The following is a 23294-nucleotide window of genomic DNA, read 5'->3' on the forward strand; positions in this document are numbered from 1 at the left end:
TCGCGCCGCCGCGCATGCGCGCTTGCCGCGGCGCCGTGTCGCGCTTCGGTTGCCAGGCAACAGCGGCGAGCGCCGCAAAAGGCGCAGCGCGCATGCGCGGTTGCCGAGGGGCCGTAACGCGTTCCGGTTGCTAGGCTACATCGGAGGGCTCAGAACCGGCGCGCGAACGCCGGGCTGCAGTACCGCACTTTGCCCACAAGGCGGCAGCACCCGAGGCGGCGGCGCTGCTGCGCACCTGTGCGGTGCCGGCGCTGCTTTTCCGCGCTTTGCGCGCTGAGCGCCCGCCCACACCGCGCACGGGGGGCGGCAGCGGCGTTTCCTTACCGGGAGGAAGCAACGAGCGCGGCGGCACTTTCCCCCCGTGCCGCACTGCCGTTACCGTTGGACCACGGGTGCCGTTACAGGGGCACCACCGCGCCTTTGCAGCCTCCGAGCTGTAGTACCCAATTTTGGTCGCCGGGCAGCAGCATCCCCACAACGATCCTCTTCGGAGCATCAGCTGGATGAGGGATGACTGACAGCTCAGCCCAGTAGAGACCAGACACAGGCGGCAACTACTTACTGGGGACACAGGGCTTACGTTGCCCTGCCCTTTCCCCACTCGCAGCCCGGGCAGTCATCTTCAGCGCCTCCGTTCCAAAGAGCACCCGAGTGGCTGGAGCGTTTACAGCAGTCAAGTGCAAAGAACAGACAATTCGGGTGCTCGCTTCTGCTCCTGCCCTCCCCACCCCATTATCTAGAGAGGAGAAGCAGCACAGGGAACCTGCAAATGGGGGGGGAAGGGGGGGGTGTCCCCTGGAGCAAGCCCCAGGGACTGCTGTATCCCTCTGCATGTGGCATCAGGGTTGCAGGAGTGACAGCAGCCAGTCAACAGATGCTGGCGAGAGATTTAAAACAAAAAATAATGCCTGGTTCAGGTGACAGCCTGAAGGTAGGCCACAAGAGACCCAAAGCTGCTCTGTGCCAGAGGGGCAGCTCTGTCCAGCAGGAAATGCCGCGTCCCAGCGCACCAGATGCCAACGGCCCACCTGCAAGCGAGCAATACCCTGGCGACCCTGGGGCTCGGTTGGGGTGGGCGCACCTTTCCTCACCTCTGTGCTGTCAGAACTCTGCTCTCCCAATCCTGCGCGCACGCAAGGCTTCTTGTGCGGGGCTTGTCTCTTATCGAAGAGACGCTGCACGGTGTTACTTACCGCCCCGCCCTCCGGCGTGCAAAGCAATTAGACGCAAAGCAGGGAAAGCAAGGAGGCCTGTCGGGATATTAGATGTCCTCAGCAGAGGACCATAGAGCCCTCGAGGTTCCATCTTTGCTCCCTACAGGAGCGTGGCTCCGCACTCCTTGCCGCTCCTGCCAGCAAGCGTCAAAATTGCCCTTTGCTGCCTGCAACACGCTGTACCTGCACGGCCCCAGTACTGCCGCTTACAGAGCGAGAGGCGCTCGCTATAAAGCGGCAATGAAGAACAAGGACGGCCCGTCAAGATGACAGGAGGAACATAGAGAGCCTCCAGCATTAGCCAGGCAGGGTGTGATGGGTTGACCCTGGCTGGACGCCAGGTGCCCACCAAAGCCGTTCTATCACTCCCCCATCCTCAGCTGGACAGGGAAGAGAAAAATATAACAAAAGCTTGCGGGTCGAGATAAGGACAGGAGAGATCATTCACTAATTACCGTCACGGGCAAAACAGACTCAGCTTAGGGAAAATTAGCTCAATTTATTACAAATCAACCAGAGTAAGGTAATGAGAAATAAAACGAAATCTCAGAACACCTTCCCCCCCACTCCTCCCTTCTTCCCAGGCACAACTTCACTCCCGGATTTCTCCACCAAGCCCCCCCAGCGGCACAGGGGGACAGGGATGGGGTTTACAGTCATCACACGTTATTTTCTGCTGCTTCACCTCCTCAGGGCGAGGGCTCATCACACTCTTCCCCTGCTCCAGCGTGGGGTCCCACCCACAGGAGACAGTCCTCCACAAACTTCTCCAATGTGGGCCATTCCCATGGGCTGCAGTTCTTCATGAACTGCTCCAGCATGGGTCCTTTCCACGGTGTGCAGTCCTTCAGGAGCACACTGCTCCAGCGGTCCTTCAGGAGCACACTGCTCCAGCGTGGGTCCCCCACGGGGTCACAAGTCCTGCCAGAAAACCTGCTCCGTGGGCTCCTCTCTCCACAGGTCCTGCCAGGAGCCTGCTCCAGCGCAGGGTTCCAACGGGGTCGCAGCCTCCTTCGGGAACCCACCTGCTCCGGCGTGGGGTCCTCCATGGGCTGCAGGTGGATATCTGCTCCTCCATGGACCTCCCTGGGCTGCAGGGGGACAGCCTGCCTCACCATGGTCTTCATCACGGGCCGCAGGGGAATCTTCGCTCCGGCGCCTGGAGCATCTCCTCCCCCTCCTTCATCACTGACCTTGGTGTCCGCAGCCTTGTTTCTCTTACATGTTCTCACTCCTCTCTCTGGCGGCTGTTTCTCACTGTCCCAACTTTTTTTTCCTTCTTAAAAATGTTATCACAGAGGCGTTACCACTATCACTGATTGGCTCGGCCTTGGCCAGCGGCGGGTCCATCCTAGAGCCGGCTGGTATGGGCTCGCTGTCTCTCGAACACAGGGGAAGTTTCTAGCAGCTTCTTACAGAAGTCACCCCTGTAACCCCCCCCGCTACCAAAACCTTGCCACACAAAACCAATACAGCACCCACACTGGAGCAGGTTCTGAAGAACTGCGGCCCATGGGAAGGACCCATGCTGGAGAAGTTTGTGGAGGACTGTCTCCCATGGGAGGGACCCCACACTGGAGCAGGGGAAGAGTGAGGAGTCCTCGCCCTGAGGAGGATGAAGTGGCAGGGACAACGTGTGATGAACTGACCTCAACCCCCATTCCCCATCCCCCTGCACCACTGCGCAGGGAGGAGGTGGAGAAAATTGGGAGTGAAGCTGTGCCTGGGAAGGAGGGAGGAGTGGGGGCAAGATGTTTTAAGACTGGGTTTTATTTCTCTTGACCCCACTCTGACTGGATTGGTAATAAATTAAGTTAATTTTCCCCAAGTCGAGTCTGTTTTGCCCATAACAGTAATTGGTTGAGTGATCTCTCCCTGTCTTTATCTTGACCCATGAGCCTTTCATTATATTTTCTCTCCCCTGTCCAGCTGAGGGGGGGGGGGTGATAGAGCAGCTTTGGTGAGCACCTGGCATCCAGCCAGGGTCAACCCACCCCAGAAAGTGATGACTGGACTCTGGGTAAATGCATGGATCTCACATGCTCATTTTCCAGAAGGGTACCTGGTAAGGCAAATAGCAGCTATTTCAGCAAAAAGTTTCCTTAGAAATTCGTTATCCCTTACAACAAACTCCTGTGAGAATTAAGATCACTCAAATACCAACGTGGGTAATTCTGAAGGAACAACTGGGCAATTGACCTGAGGAGCAATGCTGAGACCTTTCATCACTGAAGCTGAGATGTTTCAAGCACTTTAGTTTTCTAAAAGGGCTTGTCTTGGGATACTGAAACCAAATTCCAACACAGGATAACAGACTGGGAGACAGTTCACCCATAAGCAAGAGAAGCGAATGGATTGACATTTCTTTTCTTCTCCCCTTCGCGTCCCGCACCCAAATGCGTCACAAACCAAAGGATCAAAACAATAAACTGCATGAAAAATGCATAGTTCATCAGCTCTCATTATCTACTCTTTTAAAGGACTAAAAAAGCAAAAACATCAACAGCATAACATTGATGAACATCTGCTGTTTTCTATTAGGGTTAGCTGTGCTTCAGAGCAAGTATGTGTGACATGAATTATTTGACAAATTTAACTGGCATTTGACAACCCACATATTTACCAAGCACTATTCATCTAGCTAGAATTGAACAGTGCAGAAAATATATGCTAAATACATATGCAAAACACTGGCACAATTCAAATTCCACATGCATGGAAACCACTATGCCACAAGCCTTCATTCCTGAGCGATTCCTTGATTTAGGATGCCCCTGACACTGGCAGAGGCAACAGTGGTTTAGGAACTGAAGAGGACTAAAGCTCTTCTTTTCAGACTGGTTTGGATTACATTCTTGACCATATACTCGAGGACGGCTGTGTGGGGCAGGGACCAATTTTTCTAAACACACTAAACAACTTATTGCTTAATTCCTATTGTTTGCTTTCATTTCAGTTGTGAATCAAGGCTGTGCTTTGAAGCCTGGAGTATAAGCCCATGTCAGTCATGGAGTCTAATATTAACAAAAAATAGACTTTGAGTGGGCAAATATCAACCAAAAGAAGAAAGAGACCTCTGGTTGGCAAGAGAACCCATTGTGCTTATCTAGAGGCAGGCAGCACGTGTGATTAGTGTACCTAAGCATGTCTCTATTCAGGGAATTCATGGCAGACTGGTGAGATGCTTCCTACTTGGGGAGCAGCTGCTGCAGGCATTGCCAGTGGGTGCTGGTAGCTGGAAACAACTAAGAGGGCACAAACACCGTTAAGTGAGAGCGCCATGCAACTACAGCCAGGGAACTACCGTAAGGAGAAAAAGGTCCCATCTATGACTAGATTGTAGAATAAATATTCACCCACCCCCATCAACCACTATGGTTTAAATGACACAGAAGCAATAACCAACAGATTATCAAGAACAAATATGGTCTTTTCCCAGCTTCTGAAAAATGAAATGGGTGGTAGGTATCTGTGGTATGGGAGGTATCTCCACACAGAAGTTCCTCTTCTTGGACAAACCAGTACAACCAAGATTCAGGATACAGCCTTTTACATCTGTGCTGAGAAGCACCTTACCTTGTCAGACAGTTCTTCAATTTGCCAAGCTTGCTTCGGAACCTGTTTTCTAACATTCCTGCAGCCCACCCACAAAGGATTCAAAATCTGGCCTAAAAGGAAAATCTGAAATTTGAATAGGTATGTCAAGTAACTCACCACATAATTTTGAAAAATATAAGCTTATTCAGTAAGAAAGCTCGGAATTCTAGGATACTTAGTGAGACGCTCACAGTGGCAGTGCCAATGTTTGATGCCAGGACAAATGCATTATCTCAACTGGCTGTCGGATGCATGGGAGGCTTAGGAGGAAGCGAACCTGTGCCTCCTCTGGTCGGGCAGGACAAGTGAACACCCCAGCCAACACCAAGGCTCTGAGAATTGGCCTTTCCCGCTGCAACACCCATGTTTAACCCAGGCAAAAAGCACCACCACCACAACAGGTCCTGTTTTGTTCTGGGTTACATCCAACACAAATAACTGAAGTGCTCTGGCGAAGAAAGAAGAGGACAAGATGGCCAGTCCTGTGTATTTGCTAACAGTTTAAACTTTTACCTTAGTAAGAATATCCCATTATTTCTGCAAATGTTTGGTTTAGTCCAAGCTAAATCCCAAATTTGGTCCTTTTTCCGTTCTTATTTTTCAAAATGAAATTTGTTCCTGCTAGGAAACATGCATCTTAATAAATAATTAGCAGAGTAACAAAAATCCAGTTTATAGACATAAACAAGAACAGGAACTCAAACAGAACTCACATTAACCAACGTTCCTGGTATAAGCTTCAAAAATGTTAATGTCTCTATGTCTTCAGTCTGAACAAAAAAGAAATGTATAAGAAGTCAGGAGATTATTATTGTAATTACTAGGATGGTACTTCTGTGTACAAAACCTGACACAGAAAAAATACCCCTACTGCAGCTAATTCCCCCTTGAGTTTAATTACAAAATTGTTTAATCATTTTCATACAAAAAGTTTCTGTGTCAAGGCAATGATTATGGTGAATGTATTAATGCAATCAAGGGGGAGCGTACTGCCTACACACTAAATTTTTAATAGTTTTGTTATAATTAATAGAGAAGAATTAAGGTTTCGAACAGCTTAGATGGATAGGTGCTTTCCTAATTGAAGTCGGCTAGAAAAGTTATTTGCCTTCTGACACACCGGGCATGCAGGTTTCTGTTCTTTGAAAAGCAAGGAAACACATCTGACACTGTGGCCAGTCATTGTGAGAGATGGACTTTATCTGGACTGAGTAACGATGTGATCTTGCTTCATGGCAACTTACTTGATATTTTCTCTGGCCGTGTTATTCTGCTTTTAGCTGCTTCATGTGCCTCTGTACAACTCAACGCAGGTAACATTTTAAGTCGAATGCTGTGCCACATACTACCCCAAGGTTAATATGACATCCTTCACATAATTTCCTAATTAATATTTTAAAAAGGAAATTGGTGTGAGATGGGGAAACGGTCTCCTCCGTTCTGACTTCCATGCCCTGGGTCTCAGCTGACGAGGGAGACACGCTCAAGCAATCTGCCTCTGAAAAAGCGAGGGCAGGCCTGAAATTTTCCCAGCACATTTGGACAAGGAGCCCTTTGTGGGGACCCCTGCGCTCAGGGAGGTCTCTTTGCTACTGCTTGCACCTTCCCCCCTCTCCCAGCCACAAGAAGGGAAGCAGAAGCCTGGGTCCGTCCCTGAGCAAATATTTGCCTTCTCATTCACAGCTGCAAGGAAGAATGCAGAGAGATCCGTGAAACTTGAGCTGCAGCTTATTGTCTCCCACAGGAAGAGTAAAACAATTATGAACACAGGGAATGGAAGATCCTGAGGTTTAAACCCTTCCTTCCCACAACAGCACGACTCATGCCCCCTAACCAGCCTAGCACTGAGACTTCAGCATGGGAAGGGGGGTGCCTGCAGAGGGAAGGGAGCTTCACTGAAGGAATGGGGGAGGAGGCCTTGACTCTTCACTTGAAGAGAAGATGATTTAGGGGATCACAGGTGGAAGAGAGCGTGGGTGGGGGTTACACTTGCACTCTGCGCCTTCAGTTGCAAGAACTATGCTGATGGAAGCAAAACGAACAGGAGGAGGTCGTTCACCACACAGCAGAGAGTGGAGGTGCTTGCCAAATAATTTGCTGCACAAATATCACTGAGGTCAATGGGCATCTGGACAGGTGTCTGGAAGAGACCTACATTGGGGATCCTTGCAGGCTGGAAACAGGATACTGGGTAGATGGCCCTCTAGTCCGGAACCACTTGGGCTGCTCTTATATTCATACAAATTTGCTCAAAGAAATGTTGCCTGTTAGTTTTGCAACAGCAGGCTTTACGGTTGTCACACATCATCCACCCCACCACCTCAGTTTGATCAAGTATCTCAACAGCTGCAGAAGGACAGCACAAAAAGGGCATAAACTTATTGTATACCCTAATTTGATAGCAATGCAGTCATGTGCCACCCTTGATCCAGATCAAGTACCAGGGGACAACTAGGCAGTTGTTACCGAAATCCAGAATAAAACTCCTTAACACCAATGTGACGTTAAGAAGCAGGCACTTCGTTTATTACAGCGCTGGGGACACGGGGGATCACTCCTCCAAAGGCGTGTCCGAACTATTATTAAAATCCATCAGTTTTTATACACTTTTTCTGTCAAATCATCATTACATAAGTTTCTTTACATAAAAATGCACACTATGCTCGGCCTTAAATTTAACCTTTATAATGATTGGTCCTTTGATTATATAATCTTATCAATATTCTTATTTAAAAACAATCATTGGCCAACTTCACTTAGCTCTACTGATTGGAATCCTCGATACTCAAATCAAGGTGGGAAAGGTAAAGGGGGTTTCCAAGCAGCATAACTGGTGTCCATGATCGTTTCCTTAGTTTCTTGTCCTTGCTCTTTGAAGCTTAACACAGTTTCAATCACAGGTGGTCAGTTCCAATATTGTTCTCATCTAACATACAGAAACATCTAGTCAGGAGAGCAAAGAACTACAAAACTTACGAGTAATTACTAGTTAATCACTTGAGTACACTTTACAATTACCTCTATTGTTTCAATCATAATGTTAGTTTCCAAATACAAAATTCAATAGAAAATATATGAGGTTTCTGTGGTAATACCTAACATGATTCATTGCACCTCACACAATTTCCTATGGTTACAATTTTAACTTGTAAGTACAAACCTGATTTTTCCTTGTACTGTAACACAATGACCTGGCATCCCTACTGGTATGACTGTAGGCTCATGAAGGCTTGAAACATTCCTGAGAGAAAATCTGTGCTGTGGGATCCTGACCTCACACGGCTGTGAGCAGCCACCTCAGCTGCGCCTCTCTCTGCATTTGTTCCCAGCCCTCACTGGCAGCTCCTGCTCTGCTGAAGTCCAAGAGCTTCCTCCCAGGACCCTCCCTGTGGATCTCACATGGAGCACGGGTGGGCCGGCAGCTCTATAGCGATGCGGTGGACACTGCTGTGTACACCATGATGCCTCAAGGTCACTGCAGCTCTGGCCGTTGTGGCAGGGAGATGGCAGGAAGCAAATGGTGAGGGTGCAGAGGGGAACCACACAAGTGATCCTCCTGACAGCTGCCGGGGGAGAAACAAAGCTGTGGGCAGAAGCAAAACTCTGTGTTTTGGCAATGTGTCTTCCAATGACAGGAAGAAACCCTGCACTAGAAGGTCCTGGGGGTATGCTGTGCTGCAAAGGGCACTTTTGAGGGGCCTGTGGTGAAACCCAGAGCCGCTGTCCTGCAGCTACAGATGCTGCAACCGGTGAGTAAGGGCAGGGCAGGGCAGGAGGCGACACTGGAAAAGCACTGGAAAGCTCACCTTGGCTCAAGCCTGCACAGGAAGGCTTTTCTCTTTCATTGAACCTTTTTTTTCTTAGTCTGATTTTAAATGGCATAATTCCTCCCACAAAAGCATGAAAAAGGAATCACTTCCTGCAGACACATGAAATGCTAGGAGGGTTTTGATGTATTTCTAAGCCTCGTGAAGACCTTTAGGCCAGCTCAGATTGCGTGACGCATAAACTTGACAGAGCAGATGCAGGGGAGAAACTACTTCAGATTTTTCTCTTGAAAGGTACTTGGTCATACAACACAGAGACACCACGCGGGTCTCCTCCCTATAGCCCCAGCGGCCACGCCTCCCCGAGACCCAACGCTGATGTCAGCCGACCCCGGCTCTGTCCTTAGCACCCAGCACACGAGATCGGGCAGATCATAGCACCCGGGCATCCCGCGAAGTAAGCGGGCCACCCGGGGACGACCTGTACCCGCACAAAAATTCCTCTCACATTCGTAGTGAGGACCCGGGCGTCACCCCGGGTCGTTATTTTCCTTACTCATAAGTTTAAGGCATAACTAGTACCACTTCGCCCCGCGGAGAGAATCCTCAGCGTTAGCTGCCGAGGTCAGGGCGAGCAGCTCCCCACGCTGCCCACGCTAGTTTTCCGTTGCCCTGACCGTTCTACCTCGTCTCTTTGCCTTCCTTGCCACGTAACGGCTGCCACGAACCGAATCGGAACGGGACATACCGGGGCCCGTATGTAAATGAGGTGCGCGGGCGCCGCTGGGGGTTGTGGGACGCCCTCCCCGCCCCACCCCCGCGCGCGCGCACTTGGGCAGGACCGGGGGAACGGACTGCGTTACTTCTGGAGGCGGGGCGAGGAGCGGAAGCACTATGATGTCATGTCCGGGTCTCGCTCGCTGCGTCTTATCGTTGGGCCCCGCGACAAGATGGCGGACCTCTCTCTGGACGAGCTCATACGGAAACGCGGTGTGACGGTGAAAGGGAGGTAAGTGGTCGGGAGAGCAGCGCCCCGGACCCGGCGGCCTCCGGTGGTTCCTCTGGTCTCCTTCCTGGTCGCTCCGCTCCGGAGGCTGCGGGCCGCAGCCTGCCTCAGCGCGGCCCGGCCCTATTCCCCACTCTCGCCTTCCCATTGGCTTAGGCGTCGCTCTGCGGGGCCGCGCCTTTGATGCAGATTGGCGGTGGTGGCCGTCGCTCAGGGCTAGGGCCGGGGTGGGGGTCTGTGCCCCCACCTCACCCCCTTGTGCCTAGCTTTGCCCCGTGGGCTCTGGCCCCGGCAGGGCAGGCCGACCCACCGCCTATCCCCTTCTCTTCTCGGGCCCTTCTCGTTTCTCCCGAGATTCCTGGCCCAGCCCATCGCTTCGCTAGTGCCTCTGACCTGCGCCTTCCCCGATACCTCCTGCTTCTCCCCGCCGATTAACCCAGTGGTGCTCCCCAAGCCGGGATCAGCAGGGCCTGGGCGCCTCCGGGCTGCCCTCTGTCTGCAGCAGGAGCTGCTGCTGGGCTGCAGCTCTTCGTCAGGCAGTGGCCTGGGGGTGCCCGGTCCCCCCGCAGCTCCCTGAAGCGGTGGGTTGATGAGCGGCACGGTGCATTGTGGGATAGCCGTGGGAGGTGTAGTTGTGCCACGGGGAGCCGTAACTGTAGCAAAGCTGATCGGGATCCGCACAGGCGAGGCTTCGGGCTGCAGTGGCTTCATCGAAATTGCTGCCTGGCCCTTGGAAATTGTAGTCTCTGTAGCATGTTAAGGATACCCTGGCAGATTGTTTGAAACCCTCGTGGGGATGTGGAGTGTGTTACATATTAGCTACAAGACTGGATACTTTCTTTGTAGGGCAGATGTCTGCAGTGTAAGCTGGGCAGTGCAGCTGTTGGCAGTTCTTATGTGGCTTCTCCTTTGGTAGCTTTTCATCTTCCCTTTTGCCGTAGTCTCTTGATGTTTCTGAAGATCTTGTCCATGAATTTCTCCCCATCTGTGTTAGCTAAGTGTGCTCCTTTTTGTTGTTGTTGTTTTGTTGTTGGTGGTTTTTTTTATTTAATGGTCATTGGGGGATTGTAGGTTTTAATTCTGAACGTCTGCACTTGTATGTCTAGAGTAGTATTTCAAAAGTTATCTGCTAATGTATGCTAGCAAAACACTCAAAACACATATTTAAATCCTAGTCTAGACAAGGCCTTGGCTTTGTGCTTTCATTCATATTGTCCTGCATATTTGGAACAGTCTTGTGCTGCTTAATATGGCAAGCACCTCCTTTCTCCTTTTTCAAATCCTTTCTTAACTCTCATTTCTTCCAGGAATTCTTCCTGCTTTCATTTGCTGAACAGTAATCACTCTGCAGCACTGTAAGAATTTCTCTGTCATGTTTAGCTCACTTTATAAGATTTTTGAGGTAGCTAATTTGACTCTGTGAAAGCTGGATGAACTGAATAAACTTAAATCATTATATCTATGCTGTTCAGTAGTCTAGATGAAATAACAGAAAAATCTTCACCTGTAAAATGTACTAATCCACAAAATATTCATGCCTAAACAGTCTGCAGAAAAGAGTTGCTTATAGGATAAACACAAGTCTTCAGAGACGGTGTACACTTCAGTACAGAGTTTCCTAACCGATTTCATTAGTTTGTGTCATTAACAGCTTTAATTCTGGCTTAAATGCTGATACATGTATTTCTGGTTTTACTTTGACCTCTTTTATGCTTATTAAAAAGAACCACTCACTAAGCCCTTTGCAGCGCTCTAACTGCAAGCTTTCAACATAGCTAAATTAATGTTTTTTTTAAATTGCAAGGGAAGTCTTGTTATGTAGCTGTTGCTTTATGGGTACTGTTAGTCTTTTGTATTATTCCGGATATGTTTTAATAAATGGTCTTAATAATACTCCTGTTTCTTCTAGCTAGTGTGCTTTGGTTGTATGAGAGAGCAGCCATAGGATCCTTAGCTAGGTAACAAAATTCTAGATATCTACGTTTAGACTTTATAATACTGGACAATACATTTCAGAAAGCAGATGAACGCTGTAGCCATCTGTAGCTTATTTTGAATTTTAAAAAGCGAACAGCAAGAGTATTTTTTCAGTACTTTGACTTAAAAATTTCTCTTATCGCTTTGTCACCTTTAAAAAAAAAAAAAAAAGAAACCCAATAGAAAAAAGAAAACCTTAAAAAATACTTAGAGGAGGAACTGTATTAAAAAATTAGACAAGCTGTTTCCTTTTAGGGGAGATTTTGAAAAAGTGAATCGGACCTGTAACAAGAAGCTAGTTTCAGCTTTTACTACGTAATGGGCTGCTTCTTAGTAATAGTTGTGTACAAGTACAAATGCTGTCCTTTCTGTCGGCTGTTATCTTTCTGCGCCCAGTATTGTAGTGATGATGTGCTTAAAAAGTAAAGGCCATGGAGCACAGCAGTTCTGTTAGTAGATTAAAGAAGAGGCAGTGATGTTAAAAAGTAATCTGACTGATAAGTATTCTTGCTGGTAGTTAATCAACTTTGAAACCGGTGGCTTTGAACTGAGATTGGTACTGGTGGTTCTACATCCTAAAATCCAAGCCTCTACACTCCCACAAATCTGAACTTGCTGCCCAGAATTCTTGAAATCACGTGTAGTTCCATGTTTCCTTTGTATCAAGACATATTATTTTATTACAGAAGATGCTCTGTCCTAAAGCTAGAAAGTCTGTTTCTGCTCTTCTTTGTCTTCAAAGGTTTCCCCAAAGTACCTAAGTTGTTGATGAATTTTGTTTAAATGTAGTATGTACTTAGCACAGCTGAAGTCAGACCCTTTACTTAAGTTTGTAAATGTGAGCTTAAGGATGGATTTTAGAAATTGGTTCCTTAGCTCTTTATGTAGAAAGTAAAATCCAGCATAAAACAGCTTAGTAGCTCTACTGTTGTATTTGGACATCTAACCTGAGTGGATTTCTGTGCAGTAATAATGAGCTTTTGTTTACAGCAACAGCAATACTTTTGTTGATACTGTATCACATCTTATAATGCCTGAAACTTTTTTTTTCCTCCCCCTCCTCCCCCCCCCCCCCCCCCAGGCTTAACACAAGGCCAGTGTTTGGAGGTGTAAGATCTCGCATTGGGATCCAGCAAAATCTTCTAAATAGATCATCACCAACTGTCAGCTTCCAGCGGACATTTGATGCCCGTCAGAAGATAGGACTCACTGATGCCCGACACAAACTGGGGGTTAAAGATGCCCGTGAAAAACTGGTTCAAAAGGACGCTCGGTTCAAAATCAAAGGGAAGGTGCAGGATGCTCGAGAGATGTTGAATTCCCGTAAGCAGCAAAGTGTTGCTGCCGAAAAGGTGACCAAAGTGGTGGATGCCAGAGAGAAGATCAGCTTAAAAAGGAGTGCTCCAGCTGCTGTTAGCCCAGCTATGGCGACAGTAAATCCAGCCATGAAAATCACCAAAACTATCCAAGTAGGTCAAGCAAACCACCTCTGAGCCCCTCAGTTGTTCTACAGCAGTCCAGTAGAAATGATAATACATGACTATGTTCACATGTTTACAATAGAAGCGATTGTGATTCAGTTCAGTCCAGCCTGTAGGGCAGGGGATAGAGCCTTTTGGGTGTCCTTGCAGCTGCTTGGGACTTCTGTAGAATCACAGCTTTCATTTAAATTTTCACTTGAATTTTGGGCCCAATAAAGACTAAAGGAGCACTCCTATCTGTCAACATTATAGTTGTCTCAAATGGTTAAGTAGTCTCTTTCACATCTAAATACAAAGAAAACATATGCATTTTTTGTCATTCTTGCACCACCCCTCTTTGCAAGTCTGATGTTGTGGATTGTCCTGTCTAGATAACTGGTTTATCCTAGTTGTGGGGTAACAGTTTAGAATATATGGCTATGTTAGTATCTAAGAATATCTAAAATTCAATGAGCCCATCTACAGTTTCTCTGTTTCTACTTGTCTGGTTTTCAGGAAAGCCCTGGCTTCCAGGGAGTTGCGCGATTACATGATGCATTCCTGCTGAGGCTCAAGATTTATTTCAATTGCAATATAATTAGTTGGTCACCGTAACCTGCTGATTACCTATGACGATTTCCTAATTTCACTTTGCTGTGTGCACAGTAACTTGATTCTTAGCAAATTTCTCAGAGGAACAACTGCTATTGAACTATGTGTGTGTTAGGTCCAGTGGATAGAGTCAGAAGTTTCCAGATTGTCAGGATTGTTGTTCGAGGAGTGGCTTTGTTCCTCATCGCTACAAGCATGTAACTGAAGTTCCTAGCCTACCTATTTCATTTTCCTCCTCCCAAAGATAAACAGTGTGCTTACACATACCCAGAAAATCTCTTATTCTCATCAGTTTGAAAGCCTAGATGAGTCTGCTTTCTGTTCACCTATGGGTTTTGCTCAAGACTATCAAACATGTTTCTTTTGTAAATTAGCCTAGGAAATTTCCCATTACTCTGCAGGTTTATTGCCAGGCTGACCTAAGAAAGAGAAAGGACTCTTGGTGGCAGTAAGAAAGGCTAATTGCAGAGCAACAGAGCAGTCTGTTCAGTAGTCTTTAATTAGCAGGATAATTAGTACTCATGCTGTCCTTCTAAGCAAAATCACCACTATCAGCCATTAGGAGTTGAACATTTTCTACAAAGTTTCTAGGAGTTAAAGTAGTTTCCAGAGACTTGGTACAGTACCAATTTACTCTGACCTTTTTTTTTTTTATGACTTGGTTTGACCTATAGTACTTTCTGTTTGTTAGACAACATAGTGCAAGAAAAAAATATTGCAGAATATAATGGTGATTAAGACTGTAGGCAAAACCATGCACATGAGCAATTATCTAATTATTTTTTTAAAGATTTACAGCAAAATTCCAAATTGCCCTCTTCTCTTCCCAAATGTGAGAGCAGAATCAAGCTAAAGTATCTTGATCTGAGATGCAGCACACAGCCCTAATGTCCTGTACTTTTTTCTCATAAAGGAACAAAAAAAGTCTTTGAAATCCAAAGAATTTCCATAGCTCTGCTGGTGTTTCTGTAGGACAGATACCCTTGTTTCCAAATTGATTAGCAAATTGAAACATGAGGGTGCTATAGCGTAAGTTACAGTCTAGAGAAAATGCAAATCTGAAGATTTTACTGCCTTTATGGAGTATTTTTGTAAGAAGACCCATCCTTTCTGTAGTGGACAGCTTCCAGCTTTTTCAAAAACCCAAAGGGCATTTTTGAGGGAGTTGCTGCTTGATTTCAGTTGTTGATTAGTACAGCTGTATTCCCTGACCACTTCTGTTATGATTTCCTGGTTTCAGGGGATAACAGGCTGCTACCATGTGCATCATTTTATTCCACTACAGCTTATTCCAGCTCTAGTGTGAAGGGACAGTATATACTTCTCCTTTGAAATGGAACCGAACTAAATTGTGTTGTGTCCCAACTTGTTGAGTTTGATGGAAACAGGTATCTTTGGTTCCCTGTAGCGTGAAAGAAGAGAAGCTTGCTTACTGATTTACCCCATTCATGGTTTTGTATTGGCAGAAATGTAGATCTAGTCAGTGCTGGCAGGGCTGGAGTTAAGTCCTGTTCCTACTAATCTTGGACTAAAACTCAAGTAATCTGAATCAGTTCCTCTGCGTGACCTTAGGTTTTAATTTCTTTGATTAAGTGAAGCTATCTCATACTTAACATATTACAGGAAACATAGACATTGTCTAATAGCATATTGTGGTAACATATTTCAAGAGCAGGAGAGTAAGTTTCATTTAAGTGGTCTCAGGGTATCAACTAACAGCTCTGATCTTCTGAAATGGGGATCTGGTGCACTGTAGCGTTTAATGGTTTGGTTCTTTCTCTCTAACTGTAGCAGAAGGCTGCAGTTCCTGGACAGTCTCATCCAGCAGGAATGAGGATCAATGTCGTGAACAACCATACACACAAACAGGTGTGTGCCTGCTCTGTGCTCTTTGTTTGTTACCTTTGGGGGGGGGGGGGGGCAAGGAAGGTGTCCATAAACATTGGTAGGTGCAAAGAAAACTTTAAGTAGGAAAGAAAAGTGTTTGGAAGTTCTCTAACAGCTTAGCTCCGTATTCTTGCGTGGTTAAGATATTTTCGTGGTAATTGAGGTTTTCATTTAGTCTAATTGATCTCAATTCTTTCTGTGTTATATGAATGCAAAGTAGGTATGCCCAGTTTTTATCTGTATGTGCTAATGGTTTTTTTCTCCTAGAAACTGTGACCTTTAGGTCTGATGTCTTTCTGTAAATTTCTCAGTGACACCACATCAGATCAAGTTGGTGGTTGTTTTGATTCACCATCCTGCCAGCCTCTTCAGAGAATGGATATGATTGTACATGGTCAAATGTTCTACAGTGAGGTGGGAGAGGGTACAACCTTCCTGTGAAATACCAGCTGTGGGTCCCTGCTGGAAACCTGATAGTGAATGATGTTAAATGGTATTCTGATGTGCTTTCAATGTTGCCATGTCCCGTATCAAGCAGGCTTTGAGGAAAACCCTAGAATTCATGCTGTCTCTTCTGGGACCAATTTTAAAGGCCTTTGTCACAGCCTCCAGCCATTCAGCCACCTTACCACCCTGGGTGCTTTCAGAGAGGAATTACACGTTTTTACTACTTATTTTGTGTGTGTGTGTGTGTGTGTGTGTATACATAAAGCATTACATAAAGTGTTGGAAAACTGATGTTCACAATATCATGTCCTGGGGTTTTTTTGGCCTCAATTGTGGTAACTTTAGCTATTTGTGTATGTTACCTCTACATTGACCTGCTGCCCTCACTTATCCCAGATGCTGTCACTTAAGGAAGTGTCTTCATTATTCTGACCTCATCACTATAAGCCTTGATTCCATTTCATTTGTCTCAAGTCCATTGTCCTGATGGCTAGTGGTTTTCCCATTTTTTTCCTTTTCTGCACAATTATCCTCTGTTCTAATATCCCTTTTGTTTTTTTCCTTCATAGCATTTCCTTCATTTCTGTGACTGGAACAACTTTCCTGTTTGTAAACCAGAATCTTGCTGACCGTGAAAACTCACTTATTTTGCAAGCTCTCATTGCTAATCCCTCCATTTTTCTTTACCTTTCTACTGAATTAATGGGAAGCTGTTTTGAGTTGTGATTTATGTTCTGGGCAGTGCCATATGTGTATAGACTTTTTCTTAGCATTATTTAGAGTCTATGAAAAAATATTTTTGTAGAAGTCCACCTCAGTGTTTTAAGGCAGGGCTATGAGTGTTAAGTTGAACTGGATATGTGCTGTGCTGAGGAGAGCAGGCTATTCAAAAGGAACGTTTGGTTCAGATGTATTTGGCAAGCATCTGCTTAATTAAAAAAATAAATAAATTAAAAAATAAAATCATATGCACAGTCTTCAACTTTAAAGGTAGCAGGGTGCTAAAAAGTCAGACACTGAGGCTTTATTCCATTAATGTGGTTTCATCAGTCCTGATGAGGTCTAGGGATTAGAGAAATCTGTGTGGTTTCAGTACACCCAGGGAAACAGCTTTACCATGGCATTTCTGGAAAAGAAGTTTGATGGTTTTTACACTGATGTTTTGAAATGGACTTGCATACCTTCAGCTTTGTGTCCCCAAGCTGCAAGGACAGGCGTAAAGTCCAATGTAGTCATGTTCGTTACCTGAAGAAGGCTGAAGACAGGAGAAAACTACTTATTTTGGAAATGATGTCTAGATTAAATCTACCTGCTTGTAAACTATTACCTTGCTTCTCTTCAGGGTCTGTATGACACGGAAGATGACGATGAAAGTGTCTCTCCCCTTACTAGCAAACAGATGAAAATCACCACCACAAACAGTTTCTTGCACAATGCGGTAAGGGATTATCTGAACCATCCCCACCGTGCTATGCTCACGTTGGGTAGACACATGGGCTGTGGCCTTACAGGGCTTATGTTCTTTTGAAGTATGTAAACAATGCTTTCTCCTGAAATGTTTGCTTCCCACCCTTCCCTTTGTGCCAATGCTTCTAGTGTTATTTTTGGGACACAGTCCTTAGGCTAACTGTGGTTTTATAGGCCTTTTGCAGCCAGAATTTGTGCTTTCTCCCTTGCTGGCAGGTTGCTGCATGTTAGCTCTTGGACTTTCTTCTTGTTTGGGAGGTTCTTTGAACCTATCCTGTTATTGTTTGAGCAAGCAAGGAAGGGAAGCTTTCTGCTGTTTCTAGAGACTGGACATCAAAGCAGGAAATCTCTTGCCATGCAAAATCTTAATTCACAGCTTGTTGGGCAGTACTCATGCTCTGGAGAAGATGGAATTTCAAAACAGACAAATGCAAGGTCCTGCTCTTGGGATGGGATAACCCTCTGCAACTTAAGCTGAGAACTGGCTGGCTAAAAAGCAGCTTTGTAGGAAAGAGCCTGGGGGTCCTGCTGAGTGATATACTGAGTTAGCAGTGCATCCTGCCAGCAGTGAAGGCCAATTGTAGGTTGTACGTTAGTAAGATCATAGCTAGCAAATCAAGGAATATAAGTATTCCCATCTGTTTGGCATTTTGAGAATGCACCTGGAATTCTGTGCCTATTTTGGGGCTCTGTGATACAAGAACAACACTGACAGACTGGAACCAGTACAGCAGAGTGGTCAGAGGGGTGCAGCACATGATATGTGAGGAGAGGATGAGAGAGCAGTCAGTGTCTTTTAAGGCTGAGAAGAGAAGGCTGTAATGAGATCTGTCCACTCTCACTGCCTAATACGTGGTCATAGAAAAGGCAAGAACAGGTCCATTTCAGGAGTAAACCGGGAGAAAATGAACCAACAAATGTGTTGCAGCAAAAGAAATTCTAGTTGGATGGAAGGGGCAGGGGGTGGAAGTCGTGCAATTCTCAGGATATTGATCAGCATCTGGCACAGGGACCCAGAGAGGTTGTGAAATCGCCATTCTCAGATATTCAGAGTTTAACTGAATAAGGCCCTGAGCCAACCTCATACATCTTTGAAGTTAACCCTGTTTCAGACATGGGGATTGGACATAGTTTAGCTCTAAATTATTCTGTGGTTCTGAAAAAGCAAACGCATGTCGTTTTACCATCACATAGGCAGTCTAGTGCAATGATTATCCCATGGGTTTTTTTTCTTATGTGGGTATTCGGAATGGAGCTCCTGGCCATTTGTGATCCTGAAAAACGCCCTTATGTGTTTGTTGTTGTTGTTTGGTTTTTTTAGTAGTAAACATGTTATCTCTTGTTCATGGCAGCTACCAAGCACAATTTTCAGTCTGACTTTTAAACTCAGGTAGCTCCAACTAGAAAGGTTACACTCCATGTCTTTCTGTGCCCTAGCTTTGTGTTTCTGAAGAAGTACTGCTGTTTGTACTAGGGCACCTCAATCTTATTGTTAATGAGCAATCTTTGTGAACACTTTGTAAAGAACTTGAAAATCTTTGGATAAAAGGAGCTTTTCAAATTCAAATCACACTGGTGAAGTTTATTTAAGAAGAATATGAAACTAAAAAGTCCTCATTAGTGAGGGAAGTGCTCTTTTGGGATAAGAGTATCTTTTTATGTTTATGCCCAGAAACCTTAGTTGATTTTTGTCTCAAAGCTGGAAGTCTCCAGCACTGTGGTGGTTTTGACACTGGGAAGGACATGCAGTTCTTAGTGCATGCTAGTAATACTCTTCTGTTGTTGGTGCTTGAAAAGAGGGATGACTTTTGTAGCCTGCAGCTCTTGAAGATACGTTTTTCTTTCTTCCTGTAGACTGGGCTGAGTGGCAATAAATTCGCTCTGTCCAAGACTGTTCCCCTGACTAAAGTGGTCCAGAACGATACATACACAGCTCCACCTGCACCTCCCTCTCCTATGCGGACAAAGGCCTTGACAAACATGTCCCGGACCTTAGTGACAAAGGAGGAGCCTCCAAAAGAACCAGCACCTGTTGAGGTGAGCTCAGGGAAGTGGCAGATGCTTTTTATAAAAAGTCTCTGAAACATCTGAAGCTTGCTATTCATTGGTCATGTGAGCAGCTCCTTTCTGCCTGCCCTCCACCATTATTTCTGGGACTCCATCAAGCTTATTCTGCTAACTGCAACTCACGTCCCAAGAATATGAAATCTGTCTAAACATCCTTTTCTTCAGAGTTTATTGAGAGACTGGGAATTCTCAGCTAGTGCATCTTGCTTCTCTCAACTTTTCTCTCTAGCATGTGAGCACAAGGTCCACATGTTACAGGGAGGTGGCAGTTGTTGTTTGGACACTCCTTGGTGGCTTCCATGTCCCTAGGAATAGTGTTTTAACACTACTAGATATGTTGTCTTTTGTTTGCGCCTGTTAGCAAGGAGAATAACAGGATTCTTCCAAATACAGCTTCTTTCTGTTACACACACAACCTCTCAGGCAATTTGTAGACAACCTGCTGGAATTGCTTTGCCAAACTGCCTGATGTTGGGTACAGGTAACCCACCAGGTGTTCCCAGGCATGTTGAGTTCAGCATGCTCTTGAGGGGCTGGAGCCATATTTTGTGGTTTGCTGGCTGGTGTAGAGCGCAGCAGAGATGGGTGCTTAAAAGTGTGGACATGACCAGAGAGTACTGTGTATGTATGTGGATTAAGTTAGTGTTATACTTGGGAATGAAAGAGAAAAGTTACTTCAGAGAAATTAACATGGAAAAGGGGCTCCTTTTCACCATCAGATAAGCTGGGCTTTTGTAAGCATTGATACTTCCCATTATTAGCTGTAGCTCTCTCCTTTGTGTGTGTACAGACTTTCCCAGACACCCCTTTAGTGACTTTTTTCTTAATGCTTTCTCTGCTGTGCCATCTTGCCTGCTGCATTTCTGACCTTTTTTGTGATGCATTTGTTTGTGTTGGCAGCTGGTGTTCAGTCCTTTGGAAGGCACAAAGATGACCGTAAACAATCTGCATCCTCGAGTCACAGAGGAAGACATTGTTGTGAGTGTTGCTTACGGCCAAACTGTGGATGAGTGACACTTCCTTCCCTTATCCTACCTCTTTTGATAAATCAGTTGATCTATGGTGAATGCAATGAAGAGGGCTATGACATGGGTTTGCTTTCCTAGCAAAAACTCTGAGGGTTCCTGATTGTTTTGGATTTGGTTTGCTTTTTTAAAAAAAGCATATGCTTAAGAAGATGGGACAAAATCCCATTTCTAGGGTATGCTGAGATACCTGACATCACTTAGAAGAGTTCATGCCAAGTAATGCTTGGTGTTCTCCTTGAACTTATGCCCCTATCCAAATTATCTAGGTGCTTCCATTCTCAGCAGGCTGAGAATGAGCCTGGTCTTCATGTGTGACAAATGTTTAGAGTACTGGCCTTGAACTTTGCTGCTTGCGCAACCTGTATTACTAATGCCAAGTACTCATACCATAGCAAACACAGTAGGACAAGTGTCAAGAGTCTGCCATGTGTTTACTAAGCAGGATGGATGGTGCAATTAGGAAACTAAACCTTTCTCACTCGGTGTCTTTGGTTGAAGTGGTACCTTTTAATGTGACCATGGTCATGAAAAACTCTCTGCCCTCAGGAGCTATTCTGTGTGTGTGGTGCTCTGAAGCGAGCCCGGCTGGTGCACCCTGGAGTGGCTGAGGTAGTGTTTGTGAAGAAAGAAGATGCTATCACAGCATATAAGAAATACAACAACAGGTGCTTAGATGGTAAGTTTGAGGCGGGAGTTGCATTTAGGATAGATAAATCAGTGATGACTTTTCCACCTCAGCAGAGAGTTTAAAAGCATCTCAGATGCTCATAAGCTACCAAAAGAGAGGAAATGCCAGAAAATCAGTTCAAGAGCTAGACAACGTAATACAATCCTATGTAACTAGCTGAATATATGCACAGTTTAAGTGAAATTGGGGGGGGGGGGGACACCAACATTTTCTTAGAAAGAGAATGCTCAAAGCTAGAGGCAGGGTCTGGTGAGTCCGCTCGTTTAACTTTGAGATTAAATTTCTTTTGTTTCTAATCCAGTGCCAAGAGCTAGAAAGTCCTTAGGAAGGCTTTACCTGCTGATGGAATAGCTGTTTGCAAAGCACAAGTAAAACTAGTATTTGCGAAAGTCTCAAGGCATAATCAGAAACATTTTGAATTGGACTTGTAAAACTATTAGTATCAGCTAATTTTTAATCTGGATCCACCTGCAACATTGTTATAGACTGAAATTAGCTGTTAATTTTTAGCTAGAAATAGATGATTTTTCTTTCTCTAGATGCATGACATGTTATGAATGTCAGATGAGGAACAGACAGCTGAGAATGGGTGCTTCTCTTGTATCCCTGCTAAGGGTTTTGTACCTATATGTAGGTTCTTAATTAGTTCTTCATATTGTACTGAGTGGCTCTTCTGTTGCTGTGATTTTGCAACAAAAGATGTATCAGCTGTTCTTCCTCATGTTTACCCAGCATGTGGAACTCTATTGCTTGCACTCTTCTGTGATATTTCTGGGGTCTTACCTTGCCACAATTCCGATAGAAGGACTTTTATTGTGCTTTTGTTTAGGTCAACCAATGAAATGCAATCTTCATATGAATGGGAATGTCATCACCTCAGACCAGCCTATATTGCTGTAAGTGTCCTTTGGGTGGGGGGAAGAACCAAATATGTTTGCAGGTTCTGTTTTTGAGGAGAACCTGAGGGAAGGGAAACTGTTGGCAAATTGTTGTCCCATGAATATTTTCCTTCTCTTCCTCTCTGTGGCGCTCTGTGTTGAGCTGAGTGCAATATAGCTTGACTCCATTGTGTTCCCAGCCCTGAGGTTCAAAATGAGTCTGAGATTAGGAAGTTTTCTTGTGAGGAAAGCATATTTAAAACCTTTACCTCTAATACTGGTAAGGGGGCAACACTGATAACAGTAAATGCAGACATAGTGTTAAATTTTATTTCATAATGAGAGGTTAAATACTGCCTTTTTTTTTTTTTTCATCCTCCAGCCGATTGAGTGACACCCCTTCAGTGAAGAAGGAAGGGGAACCACGCCGGTCAAGTGCAAGTGCCGCCTCAAATCCCCCAGCTGAAGTGGACCCTGACACTATCTTGAAGGCACTCTTCAAATCCTCAGGGGTCTCTGCCTCTGTGCAGCCCACAGAATTCAAAATTAAACTCTGAGTAGGGGGAGCAAGCAGTGGACTGGAAAACTCAAATTTAAGTTGGGGAATGAGAAAAGTGCAGGAGTGCAGATGTTATTTGCATTTGCCTGCCTTGAAATTTTTTGTTTTCTATGATCGATACTTTACTGTACAATAGTGTTTCCTCTTGTGTGTGTATTTTCTGTTTTCATAGTTGGAGTTTTCTTCCATGATTTTTTTCCAAAAGAATTAACCTCCCCCTTCTGCCACTAATGTATTACCAAACGTATACCGTGTAACTCCCTCCTTTACTCCAAAGCCCCTAGTGGCCATTAAAAGTGCACATAGACTTCAAGGGAAGGAGTGGTGATCTCCTTCTCTTTTCTTCTGACTGACCTTTAACTAAAAGGTGCATCCCCTTGATTATTAACAGGTGAGAATACCACATTGTTTCTGAAATTGCACTGCTGGGTACAAAGTCAGGTGTGGCTCCATGCAGGAAGCACCATCTTGCATCTTTGACTTGTATGCATTTGGTGGCATACTACTTCACTCTGGTTGTTGGACATTTTTCTGCTCAGCAGCTGTGGCAGAGAAGTGTGAAAAACTGAGCTTCCACTGTGTATACCAGCCAATGGAAGGCATCAGGCAAAACGGACATAGGCATAAGTGCACCACCAAT

General features: G+C 45.4%; 1 protein-coding gene and 1 non-coding gene across 4 annotated transcripts; one reads left to right on the forward strand and one right to left on the reverse strand.

Moving 5' to 3' along the window:
- Positions 1–9002: 9002 nt before the first annotated feature.
- LOC142042264 (U12 minor spliceosomal RNA) lies at positions 9003–9151 on the reverse strand. Its single transcript, XR_012653668.1, has one exon. It is a non-coding gene; the product is annotated as a U12 minor spliceosomal RNA (small nuclear RNA).
- Positions 9152–9417: 266 nt separating this feature from the next.
- POLDIP3 (DNA polymerase delta interacting protein 3) lies at positions 9418–22901 on the forward strand. Of its 3 annotated transcripts, none has more exons than XM_075051648.1 (9): positions 9418–9587; positions 12643–13030; positions 15425–15502; positions 17310–17405; positions 19289–19471; positions 20402–20479; positions 21076–21205; positions 22047–22113; positions 22478–22901. In XM_075051648.1, the coding sequence occupies exons 1-9, from the start codon at positions 9481–9483 to the stop codon at positions 22650–22652; spliced, it is 1302 nt and encodes a 433-aa protein (XP_074907749.1). In that variant the 5' UTR covers positions 9418–9480; the 3' UTR covers positions 22653–22901. The 3 variants fall into 3 exon arrangements, with proteins under 3 accessions (XP_074907749.1, XP_074907750.1, XP_074907751.1); XM_075051649.1 differs by having other exon boundaries at positions 15428–15502; XM_075051650.1 differs by lacking the exon at positions 19289–19471.
- Positions 22902–23294: the final 393 nt, after the last annotated feature.

This window comes from Buteo buteo, chromosome 19 (genome assembly GCF_964188355.1).
Source record: "Buteo buteo chromosome 19, bButBut1.hap1.1, whole genome shotgun sequence".
NCBI lineage: Eukaryota > Metazoa > Chordata > Aves > Accipitriformes > Accipitridae > Buteo > Buteo buteo.